The following is a 13,342-nucleotide window of genomic DNA, read 5'->3' on the forward strand; positions in this document are numbered from 1 at the left end:
AAAAATTGGCTTTTTAAAAACTTGGAAAACAAAAGATAAAAATTGAAGAAACATAAGAAATTAGAGAAACAATACTGAAAAGAATGGTGTTACTTCTTTAGCTTATTATGTATATAATCAATTTGTCAGTCGTTGCACCTTCGTCTTGACCATCCTAGCATTTTAAGTTTAGATAACTTAAGTTAGAAAAGGAAAAAGCAAAACAACAAAAGATAAGAGACTAAATGTTACGTACATTAAAATTCATGCAAAAACTGTTACACTGTAATTTGTTAAGAGAAAATTATTTACCTTTAGTTCGTTCGATTTTGTTTCGTGACTCAGTGATGAAACATGAATAATAAATCCTGGACAAAGGAAAATTATTAGTTTTATCATAATTCAAGAAGAAATTATAAGAATGAAATGAAGAGGAAAAGAAATAAAAAAGAAAACAATGAATCCATATCCCGGCGGAAAGAAATAACTAATTCTTTCCAACTATCCATATTTTTTCTTTTTCTCTACCAATCCAACCATAAGTTTCTGATTTAACTCTTTATGACCATATTCACTGTGCCTTGTGGAATTATATATCAAAAATATTGAAGCAAACTCTTCTTTGGAGTCTTCTCCCTTTTCTACTTCCTTTTTCTCTTGCATTAACAAAGAGAAGCACATAACCGATCCGTTGAGTGATAAAATTAAGTTTTTTTCTTCTTATTTAGCACAGAAATAATAAAATCCCTACTAAAGAAAATAATCAGAAAGAACGGAGAGGAGACATCAGAAAATTCTCATAGTAAAAAATTAAGATATTAAACTGAGCGTTTTAGACAAAATTAGCACTACGAAGAATCTATCTTGACGGAAGCTCCTGACAAAAAAAAAAAAAAAAAAACAATAAGGCAAGTTACTTTTGCTAGCTCCTGCAACATATAAAATCACAGTTCATATTTCATAGACATCATATATGTATATATATTGCTGTTTAAAAGTGTATATATAAAAGAAAATAGATATTCAAAAAACTAATTACGATAACAGCCGGTCAAATAGTTGATGGCGTTGTACTAACCTTCTGAAGCATTTGCACTTAGTCACTTTACAGGATATTTCTTATATTTATATCCATGTATATATGCATAATGGCCGGTATGGTAAATGTCGTTTATTGTCATGACTTTTCATACTTTAGCATTTATTTGTAATGAAACTTACCTTTTAAATACCAGTAATTACCACATTAATTACTACATTTTTCTAACAGAAACGTAAGGTAATACAATGTAACGACCCATTTGGTCGTTTAGCACTTTTAGGCATAATATTCCTAAAACACCCTTTTCGTGGTCAAATCTTCATTGTCTATAGTCTGCTTATAACGGGTGATTCGGTTATTTAATTGACGAGTTTTAGTCCTCATTTGACATGCGAGGACGAATGTTATAAAGGAGGGGAGAATGTCACACTCCATAATAATCCTTGCTACTTGTATTAAAACAAGAAAGAATGAGTTAAGAAGGTTCAAGGAAAGTTAATCGAGTTAGTAAGAATATCGTTATAAATATGGTTGTCTTAAGTATCTCGAGGTGACCCGGTAACCTAAAGGATTTGAAATCGCGTTATGAGTATGTATATGAGGTAATGTGAGTGACCTTTTAAAGTATTTGAGATTATTAGTAATGATATAGAAGATGGACAAAAGATAGGAATATACTTTTTCGATTGGGAGTTTCGTCGAAGCTTTGTGAGTTCTACTTATGGTTATTGTGATTCTACGGACCCTTCGAGACATGTATATGAATTGTTATGGATGTAAATGACTGTGTATATGTATGTATAAGAGGTTACATGAGGTTGGAAGAGGATTAGAAGTTAAACGAAATGAATCGGAACAATTTCAGTAAAATCTCGGACCCGATTTTAGCCTATATTGTAGGAGGCATATCTCCTAGTATATGAGGAGTTTTAAGGTGTTTCAAAAGCCTAAAATTAAGTTCATCGAGTCTAGTTTGCAACGCAACAAACAGCTCGTCAAAATGATATCGGGGTAAGGAGATATGGATGATTCAAGTCGGGCTGAGTATTAAGACTATCTCAAGATACAAAGCAGAGACTTTAACTTCCGATTTCGTTTGAAGTCACAATTTATCTACAAATTTTGTTTGGTATAGAAGCATTAATGGAAATTAGGAACTACTTAATCGTGGTGTTAAGTTAAAATTAGTGGCAACAATGAGCCAATATGAACATTAACATGCCATGTCCAAAAGATGACTCAAAGTCATCTTAAATAAGACTACTATGGGAGACATACAAATATACATTTAAATGTGATTCATCCACTACACTTACATTATATTGTGGACAACCAAATTGAAAGAAAGGAGTGTGGAATTCAGCCAAGTGACTGAAAATAAGGCATCCATGTGAAGCATGCATTTGAATATTTAAGCATCTACTACTTTATGAAAGTATACATTATTTTAGGAAGACCCAACATGGTGGAGGGATCATTTCACATTAAATATTGCTCATTCATCTTGGCATAATTACAATGGACAAAGGATGGTGTATGAATCATTCACCACACATACAATTGTCTTGTAAACAATTGAAAAGAAAGAAGAAAGGAGAAACAAGAAGGTGAGGCTTGGCCACACTTGGCCTAAAGTGGTGAGAAAAAAATGGAATTTAAAGTGTAAAGTTAATGGAATGAATCATGCCATAAGTGGAGCATGTGACCAACTTGTAGGCATCAAAGTTGAACCAAATAATGACCAAGAAATCAGCCATCACAATTCATTTCAACTACACAACACAAAGAAAGAAAACCTAAGGAGAGAGGAGAGCTCATTCGGCCAAAGGGCTGAAATTTGGAGCTCTTTGAGTGTTGATCCAAAAATTATTTTCCAAGGTGTTTCAACCCTTTAGAAGGTCCCTAAAACGTGAAGATAGTCTTTGGAGCAACAAGAACCATTTCATCTCAAGTCACCAACTCTAGCCAAGTAGAGAAGTCAAGTTGTCAAGGTAAGATCTAACTTTCTTTTCATGTATTAAGGGTGATGTAGATGTGTGAATATAAGTTGTATGCATGAAATAAGGTGTGTTGATGTTGGAACATGATAGTAGTTATGGGGTTATATGGTGTTGATGTTGAAGTATGGTTGTAACTTGACGAACATGAATCGCATGCATAAAATCATGAAAGTTGGTGTTGGAATGTTAGTTGGCCGTAGGGACTGTTTTGGGTGGAATTAATGGACTGATTTTCTTTAATAAATATGGTTGTTACTATCATAGATCTCATGGTAAAAAGAATGAAAAGAATTGGAAGGTTAAAGGTGAAGTTATGTTAGTATGAAAATGGTTGAATCTATGATTTTATGTGAGCGATGTTGAAGCATGGTGTAGCCGTGTGTGGACTGTTTTGGGAAGAAGTTAGTGAACTGTTTTTACTTGATATTTTGATTGTTATTATCATGAATTTTATGATGGAAATGAAGGTGTTTAATGGTTGGAGTTGAAACTAAAGTCATTTGTGAGTTGTTATAAGGATTATAAAAATGACGATATAGCGTAGTTGCGTATGAATTGATGTTGTACTTGTCGTGTGGATAGCTGGTCATAACTTACTGAAATTATATGAAAAGAAGACATGAAATGATGTATAAAAATCGCATGTGGTTGGCTTAGTATGTTCGTAAACGTTTGCAAGAATTCCGAACATCGTTATGTTGTCGGTTAGGGACTGTTTTGGACATGTTGTGGTAGTGGACTGTTTTGGACTTGTGTTTTCATTAAGTTGGAAAGAATAATTATAAGTTAAGAGTATACATCATATTGTATGTTGGATGGAATGTTATAAGTTGTTACATGCAAACGTTAAGGCTACAAACTAATAAAAGTAACTTGAGAATGTCGAAGCCGTATGTGAATCGTTATTGCATGTTATGAATGTGGGTTGTTTAGAATATTGTGGCTGCTGATTGGTATGAATACATAATTATGATGTTGGATTGGTTGTATGTGGTTGGTTTAGATACAAGAGAAAACGTCGCCTAAACATCTAGAAAGGAGTTCTAACGTTAGAATACGTTTATTCCCCGTAGCTTAACCATAGTTGTTGGCGTCTTAATATAGGCTATTACGTAGCGTACACATATTGTGTGGAAGACAAGACCTTGTCCTTGATCAGAAGGAAAAACTTTGGCGTGAAAGCGTGACCTGCTCGGCATTGAGGTAGGTTACGGTCTACTTTATGTCTAGACTCTTGATTAGCGAAACGTATGTAAATAGTAGAGTGATTGACGGGAAAGCATGATAGGCCTTCGGGCATGGTGTGGAGGTAAATTCCATCTAGGTTGGTATTGCTATTTTATTGGCTTGTGTTATTGTTGCTATGTGGGCTTGTCGCCATTATTGTTATTTTTTTATGTGGGCTTTTTCGTGATTATATTGTTCATGTGTGAGCTGTCATTGTATTGTGATTTCATGTATTTGATATAATTCTCTCTCTTGTTCTCACCGTGTGTATGGAAGGAATGTGAGAGGAGAATTGAATATGAATTGTATTGGTTGACTATATATTGATGATATTGTTGAGGTTGATTCATGCATGACATGCATTTTATATTATGTGCTATGTGATGTAATTATCACCTAGTTGTATCTTTATCACATACTAGAGACCTTATGAAAGCATTAAGGGTAATATTGATGATTGTGAGCCGTGGCAATAATATGACTTGTACTTGTTTATTGCATATTGGTGATATAGTTGAGAGATATCATGAGTATGCTTTCATATTACTCTTATGTTGTTATAATGGTGAGGAGAGAGATTGAGAGAGAGAGGTCTTTGCCGGAGATTAAAAGAGAGATGAGTGTTCGATGCCCGAGGTTTCTTACCGGGAACGATGTAGTGCCCGATGCCCGAGGTCTTTGTCGGGATCGTGAGAGTGTGCTCGTGATCCGAGGTTATATTCGGAGCGAGTGGCTTTATTTATACATGGACTTCGCGGGTCCCCCATGGGTCATGACTATGAGGCATTGCCATAGCATGTGTGTGTACGGGAGTGGAGTGTGAGAGGTGACTTTTTGCATTGCATAACATTTGCATAGCACGACATTGCATTCATAGCACTCCATTTTGAATGGTCTTATATATTGCATGGCACATTCTCGATTGATTCTTGGTGAATTATAGTTGTTGTTTGTGAGTATTTATTTTGATTTGGATGGAATCCTTTATTCACCTTAGGCTTATAATCCGAGATATTGATCCCATACTATCGTTTGACTTTCTCATGTGCTAGATGTGTTGGTTTGATTTGACTTCTTACTTGTTAGTTGCTTCTTGTTTATATCGTGAATAACCATTGTCGGCCTATGATGCCTACCGGTACAAGTGTTGTGCTCATACTACTCTTCTTGCTACGCCCTTTTGGAGTGTAGAGTTATTTTCGAGGCGATGTTCGGAGTCTCACGACCGTTTCGAGGCACCGTCAAAGGCGTTTGGATGAGCTATTTGAGATATTGTGAGTCTCTCCTTTTATCGTTGTTCTCTATTCGGGGTCGTATCCAAGGTTTGAGCCGACATCTATTCAAATTGTGGCTCTTTATAAGAGACAGATTTTGGGAATTTCTATAATAATAGTATTTATTGTATTTGTATCAAATTAAGGTAGTTATAGGGTTCGCCCACGGGGAAGGTTAGTGTGGGTGCCCGCATGATCCATGATTTGGGTCGTGACATACAAGGAAAGTAGGAATTTTAGGAGAAGGGATAAATAGTAATAATGAGGAATGAGATTAATTTGCCATTAATTAATTTGATGCAATATTTTCAATCCTAATATAAGAGAAAATTTCAAAAAATGGAGAAAAAAGATAATTAGAGATTGGCCAAAGAGCTATGCCACATCAACTTTTCCATTCCATTTCCTTATATATATATATATATATATATATATATATATATATATATATATATATATATATATATATATATATATGGATTCACAAACAATAAAGTGGGAAATTTAAGAAGACTTAATTAAAAGGAATTAAGAAAGGAGAAGGCAAGATCGAAATACTTGAAATGGTGGCTTGTCACGACCCAAATCATGGATCATGCGGGCACCCACACTAACCCTCTACCGGTGGGCGAACCTTTATAGCTACCTTAATTTGATACAACATGCGGAATAAATACTTTTATTATAAGAAATTTCCAAAATCTGGTCTAGACTCATACAATTAGCTTCTATGAAGTTTACAATTTGAATAGATAACGGACTTCGGATACGACTTCGTTTCAAGGATAGAAAACAACAAGAAATCTAAGGAGAGACTGCGGGAATAGCTCACCCAAACGTCTTTGACGAATGCCTCGAAACGGTCCCGAACATCACCACGAAAATAACTCTACACTCCGCATGAAGGAGTGTAGCAAGAATAGTATGAGCACAACACAAGGCTCGTAGGTATCATAGGCCGACAATGGTTAGTTCACGCATATAAACAAGAAGCAACTAACAAGTAAGCAGATAAGTAATCAAACACGGCCACACATCTAGCACACGAGAAAGTCTTGCATTAACGATAGTCACAAGGGATCTCAATATCTCGGATTATAAGTCTAGGGAGAATTCTATAAACCTCGATTCCATCCAAGCCTTTAAAATAAATACTCACAAACAACAACTCGGTAATTCACAAATCAAGAATCTCGAGAATGTGCCATGCAATGACATGAATGATATATATATATATATATATATATATATATATATATATACACACATGCTATGGCAATGCCTCATAGTCATGACCCATGGGGACCCGCGAAGTCCATGTACCACTCGTGCTCTCCTTGGTAGAAACCTCGGAGGCTATTAATCACTCTCGATCTCTACCCAAAGACCTCGGAGTCTCTCTCGTCACTCTCAATCTCTCGTAAAGACCAAAACCTCGGAGTCTCTTTCACTCTCAATCTCCGGCAAAGACCTCGGAGTCTCTCGATCACTCACCTCACCAATCATCACAACAATAATATAAAAGACATGTCATGCATGATATCGGTGTACATTCAACAATATCACCAATATATAGTCAACCAATACAAGTCATATTAATGTTACCATTCCTTTACACATGGTGATATATATGTGATTAGAGATACGAACAGTGATAATCATAGAAAATAACACATATGGCGACAAGCCCACATAGCAATAACAAAGCCAAACTAATGAATCCACCTCTACTTCATGCCCGAAGGCCTATATGCTGTCCCCGTCACTTTCTACAACTACATACGATTCTCTAATCAGAGTCTAACTAAAGTAAACCGTAACCTACCTCAATGCCGAACAGGTGTCACGAACTTTCACGCCAAAGCTTTTTCCTTCTGAAAGTGCTTCCGATCGGACAAAGTCTTATGTGCCAAGAAATAATAATTTGACGTTGCTGGATATGGTGAATAGATGCATCAAGGTGTTTCCTTAATTGAATAGCTAATACTTATGAACTTGCTGCAATATACATATGCTAAAAGTGGAAGACAATCAGATCTCCAAGTCGTTCTTGATATTTTGTAGGAGCGTGATATATTTTCCAATAATATTACTTTCCCTTCCATAATATAGCCGACCATGTTGTATATATCCTTTTGGACTCGATATGATGAAAATGGTTTGATGCTATATATATTTAATAGTTCTTTCCATATGTAACTTTACATGAAATATTAATAAGGTTCAATGATGAATGTCCCTTTGTTCCCACGTGGACAATGTCCACTCATTCACGTACATCATTAGTCTTCCAATGACATATATATATATATATATATATATACACACACACACATTCTACATATATATATATATATATATATATATATATATATATATATATGCATCCCATTAATTCTACATGTCGCACTATGGCATGGACCAATCGTATTTGACCATGTTGTGGTGAGGTCCATTTAGCACTCCAATTAGCTTATAATTTACAATCGGGATTAAAAGGTCCTCGACAAATATTATACTTTACTTTGCTTTCCAATTAGCTTTCTCTATACTATGAGTTCATCCAAATGTTCTAGCAACTGACCCATAATTAATGACATTCGTGAGTGACTTTACACATAGTCATGTTAATCCTGGCACTTGTCACTTTATTCCTTAACTAATAGACTTGTCTCCCTCTACAGATGTTTTTCTTTATTTAATAGCAACAAAATAAGATAATTTTGGTGAAATCAAGATGAGATGATTAAGTGCTCTGTTCATTATTTCCTTAGTGGACTGTGGGATCCACACCCCACTTTAAGCCATAACTTGACACATTAGTTGCCATAGCATAGCTGTTCTTAACATAATTGTCACCAATTTGTTTATTTACAAATACCATGCGTCCTTTTTATCTCCATGTCCCACATAATTACCAATTATCTCCATGTCTTTGATTAATTCAATATTTATCCAATTGCAATGAAATGAAATAAGGTCTTAAGGACCATTTTCCACCTTTATACGTGTCATCCATTCATTTAATAACAATGACCTTATATGACCATGTATTATATTATATCATTTGAGTTGTGCACTATCTGTAGTCACTAAATAATTGAAGGAGCACCTTTGCATATACTACTCTTTCCCTTTCTTAAGAAATAAAAGAACCTTAACTATATTTATTTCTTGGTGGATAGTGGGGTCTACCCACTTATACATTTATAATAGTAAAGTTAATATTTATATAGGTAAGTGGAAAGGCATGACCTGATATTCACTTAGTGGGCAACTATCTAATATTATGGTTAACCAACTACCTAATATTAATCGATTAATAACTAATATTAGTCTCAGCATTGAAATCAGGCAATATCCCATACATATTAGCCTATTATAGCATATCCCTTTTTGTCTCCCACTAACTCTTGATTAATCAATTACTCAAATAATTAATTATGGGCTTGTCCTATTACTCCCCAAATAAAATCATTGTCCAAAATAATCTTTTTACTCAACCATTTTGTTTTATTTAAAAATTATCCACTCCGTTAAATACCATATTTATAAGTTACACCTTATATGTGTACAAATAATATTTCTATGAATAAACTATTCACACACATTAAATACATATATTCTAAAATTTACTCGTCAATTAAATAACCGAATCACCGGTTATCGCAAGCTATAGACACCAAAATTAGACCATGAAAAGGGTGTTTTAGGGATATTAGGCCTAAAAGTGCTAAACGACCAAATGGGTCGTTACATCAGATACCAATTAAACAATCGCTCGTCCTCGAGCGACATGAGAGAATGAACGCTGACGGTAACTAAAGAATCTTTAATAGGACAATGCGGGAAACCTCTACGGAATGCATCATAAACATTTCTCTCTCGCCTTACTAGTCGGAACTCCCTCTATCTTAGATAAAAGACCAAATTTTCAATTTCCAAATTCAAATTTTTCCCCATCCTCGGTTTCCGAATATAAGCACTGCTTTTGTCAAAATGTTTTAATCCTATATAACCAAACCTATGAATGTTATCAATAGGCCCCACAATTTTTCTTAGAACCATACCAACCTTAGATTAAGACACAAACCTTGCCCACTCTGAACTGGTAAAGTATTCTGATTTCACTAACCCTTCTTTCACCATTCTTAAATTTTCTTCGTACCACGACTTCTTAGGAATACATGAAGACCAACCCGAAACCACAACATACTCTTGCCAGGAAAGACTCCTTGCTTTAGCGGAGCAACCTTAAGCGATCCCAACAAACTGATCCACTCATAACTGACCTTGCTAATTCTAAGTCTTACTTACACCTCAGAAATTCCGGATTTTTTTTTTTTTTTTTTTTTATAGGCTAATTTGACTTTTGTGGCCGCCAAACTTGATAAAAAAAAATATATATATATAGCCGTCCAACTTTTCAAAAAGCATTTACCCCTTCAGGTAAAATCCAGGTGGCCGACAACTTTGTAAAAGGAGCCGTCCACTTTTACAAAAGCAAAAGCAGACGGCATCTTCAAGATCAGCCGTCCACTTGTAAACATTCGTTCATATAGAACCAATGCTGCATATATGCCTATAGGATCCTTCCTTATGAATCCAATTAAAGAAAGAATGCAAGGTACAAATTTCTTTGTGGTGAATCATAATATGTTACGTTTTAAAAACAAGTTGAATATTCAGGACACTACGCTATCGGTCATCGCATGATTTCTCCATTCACGATAACGCTTTTGATGCTGCTAATAACCCTTTGATGATGGAACGTACTCTTGAAGATCCATTTTATTCATTTTTTTATAACCTTACCCCAGGTGATGGTCATGTTTTGAATAACTATTTATATACACTAGTAGTATTTGCTCTAAATAAATTAGCTAATGTGTTATAATGTTATGGGTGCAGGAGAGTTATGCTATGACGAAATTGGAAAGGGATTTAGAATGTGGAGTGAAATGAGCGGTGAATTTGGATTAAGTACCCAATTACTCGGGAGAACTGAGAACCAGGAATTGTTGTTATATGACAAAAATCAAGAAAAGATAATGACTAATGATCGTGTTGAGGAAATTATAACGGAAAAAGGGAAGCAAAGAGAGGAGATTAACAGTTCAAAAATGTTGTCTCGAGATACAATTTCAAAGTACTTTTACATGCCAATAACTCAAGCAGCCAAGGAACTTAATATTGGGGTGACACTTTTGAAGAGAAGATGTAGGGATTTGGGAATTCGAAGGTGGCCACATAGGAAGTTGATGAGTCTTCAAACACTAATCAAGAATGTTAAGGTTCACTCTCTCTATATACACATCTTCTATACACTCTTGTTTCAATTGCATATAATATTATGGTGATGGCAAAAAAATTCACCTTTTAGTTTATGTAACAATATTATATTTTCTTAATATTTCGTTTAGAAAAAGAACGTTAAGATTCTTTCTCTATATAAACATGTTACCCTTGTTTCGGTTATGTAATATTTGCAGGAATTGAAGATGGGGGAAGGAAATGGTATGGAGCAAAAGTGGAAGGATGTGATAAATTTATTAGAGGAAGAGAAGAAGAAGATGGAAGAAATTCCAGACATGGAACTTGAGGAGAAAACAAAGAGATTAAGGCAAGCTTGTTTCAAGGCTAACTTCAAGAGGAGAAGGCTTATGGGTATGGCAGAATTGCAGGCTTCTTTTGGTACTTATTGCAACAGTAGTCCAGTCGCAGACAATAATGCTGCTATTGGTTATGGCCATAGAGAGGAAAATGATGATGATGAAGTCATTAAGTCTCTTCTTGCTGACTGTTTCACTTCCAGTAGCCCAACCTTGCATGACTGAACTTTTCTTTTATGTGTTTTTATCTTGAAATGCAGTTCCTTTCCGACTCTTGTGTAAAATGTTTCGTGCACCACACTCTTTTTCCCTTTTAAAAAAATTAATTTCATGCATGCGAAGTTTGTTTTCCTCATTTCTATAAAAAGTAAATTTATTTTCTTAACTTTTAATAAACTTGTTATAGTTTATATCTTTGAACAATGTTCTAAAAAAAAATATCTGGAACAATCAAACAAAGAAGATTAGAAAATTTTCCTCCTTCCTACCAACACATCCTGAGTGTCATCTAAAGCAAGAAATTAAAGTACTACTACCCTAATTATATATAAATCGCTCTTATTAAGCCATAAATGCATTCTTGCCTCTTTCGAGAAAACCCAATACTATAATTATGGAGATCCTATGACCCTATGAATCACCTCACCCATCTCTTCAACCAACCTCACAATAACGAGCCTAACCACGACTCCACACAGCTGAAACCTTAGGTCATATCTAGAAACCGAACTTAGTCACTGCATCTAAATTAGGACAACACAACTCGTATTGTACCATAATATGTCGGAAACAACCGTTCGCACAAGAATTTAAGGATGAGTTCCCATCATCCGGGAGATGGTAAAACAGAGAAGTTCAGATACCAATTGGGATCAACTAGATACCAATTTGAATGAAGTAGCACGAAATAATGAAAGAATGCGAAGTTTCCTAGATGTCCCATAGCCTCCCAATTATAAGTGTGGCGCGCAACACACCCATAAGTAGGACTCTACTAGACATTGCTCTTGTACTTATAGACCGGGTAACCTAGGCTCTGATACCAACTTGTCACGACCCAAATCATGGATCATGCGGGCACCCACACTAACCCTCCCTGGTGGGCGAACCCTTCAGATAACTACCTTAATTTGATACAACATGCGGAATAAATACTTTTATTATAAGAAATTTCCAAAATCTGGCTAGACTCATACAAGAGCTTCTATGAAGTTTACAATTTGAATGAAGATAATGACTCAAACCGGATACGACTTCGTTTAAGGATAGAAAACAACAGAAATCTAAGGAGAGACTCGGGTTGCAATAGCTCACCCAAACGTCTTTGACGAATGCCTCGAAACGGTCGTGAGACTCCGAACATCACCCGAAAATAACTCTACACTCCGAAGGAGTGTAGCAAGAGTAGTATGAGCACAACACAAGGCTCGTAGGTATCATAGGCCGACAATGGTTAGTTCACGCATATAAACAAGAAGCAACTAACAAGTAGCGAGATAAGTAATCAAACACGGTCCACACATCTAGCACATGAGAAAGTCTTGCATTAACGATAGTCACAAGGGATCTCAATATCTCGCATTATAAGCCTAGGGAGAATTCTATAAACCTCGATTCCATCCAGCCTTTAAAATAAATACTCACAAACAACAACTCGGTAATTCACAAATCAAGAATCAATCGAGAATGTGCCATGCAATGACATGAATGACCATTCAAATGGAGTGCTATGCAATGCAATGTCGTGCTATGTAAATGTTATGCAATGCAAGAGTCACCTCTCACACTCCACTCCCGTACACACATGCTATGGCAATGCCTCATAGTCATGACCCATGGGGGACCCGCGAAGTCCATGTACCACTCGTGCTCTCTCGGCAGAAACCTCGGAGGCTATTAATCACTCCTCAATCTCGGAGTCTCTCTGTCACTCTCAAAGCAAAGACCTCGGAGTCTCTCTGTCACTCTCAATCTCGGCAAAAACCTCGGAGTCTCTCTCGTCACTCTCAATCTCCGGCAAAGACCTCGGAGTCTCTCGATCACTCACCTCACCAATCATCACAACATAATATAAAAGACATGTCATGCATGATATCGGTCTCAACAATATCACCAATATATAGTCAACCAATACAAGTCATATTAATGTTACCATTCCTTTTCATGGTGAGTGAGCTAGTATGTGATAAAGATACAACTAGGTGATAA

At 35.7% G+C, this 13,342-nt stretch overlaps 1 protein-coding gene across 1 annotated transcript; it reads left to right on the top strand.

Moving 5' to 3' along the window:
* Positions 1-10,423: 10,423 nt before the first annotated feature.
* LOC132053775 (protein RKD1-like) lies at positions 10,424-11,359 on the top strand. The gene is made up of 2 exons (XM_059445878.1): positions 10,424-10,816; positions 11,015-11,359. The coding sequence occupies exons 1-2, from the start codon at positions 10,424-10,426 to the stop codon at positions 11,357-11,359; spliced, it is 738 nt and encodes a 245-aa protein (XP_059301861.1).
* Positions 11,360-13,342: the final 1,983 nt, after the last annotated feature.

Source organism: Lycium ferocissimum, chromosome 4, assembly GCF_029784015.1.
Source record: "Lycium ferocissimum isolate CSIRO_LF1 chromosome 4, AGI_CSIRO_Lferr_CH_V1, whole genome shotgun sequence".
Taxonomy (NCBI): domain Eukaryota; kingdom Viridiplantae; phylum Streptophyta; class Magnoliopsida; order Solanales; family Solanaceae; genus Lycium; species Lycium ferocissimum.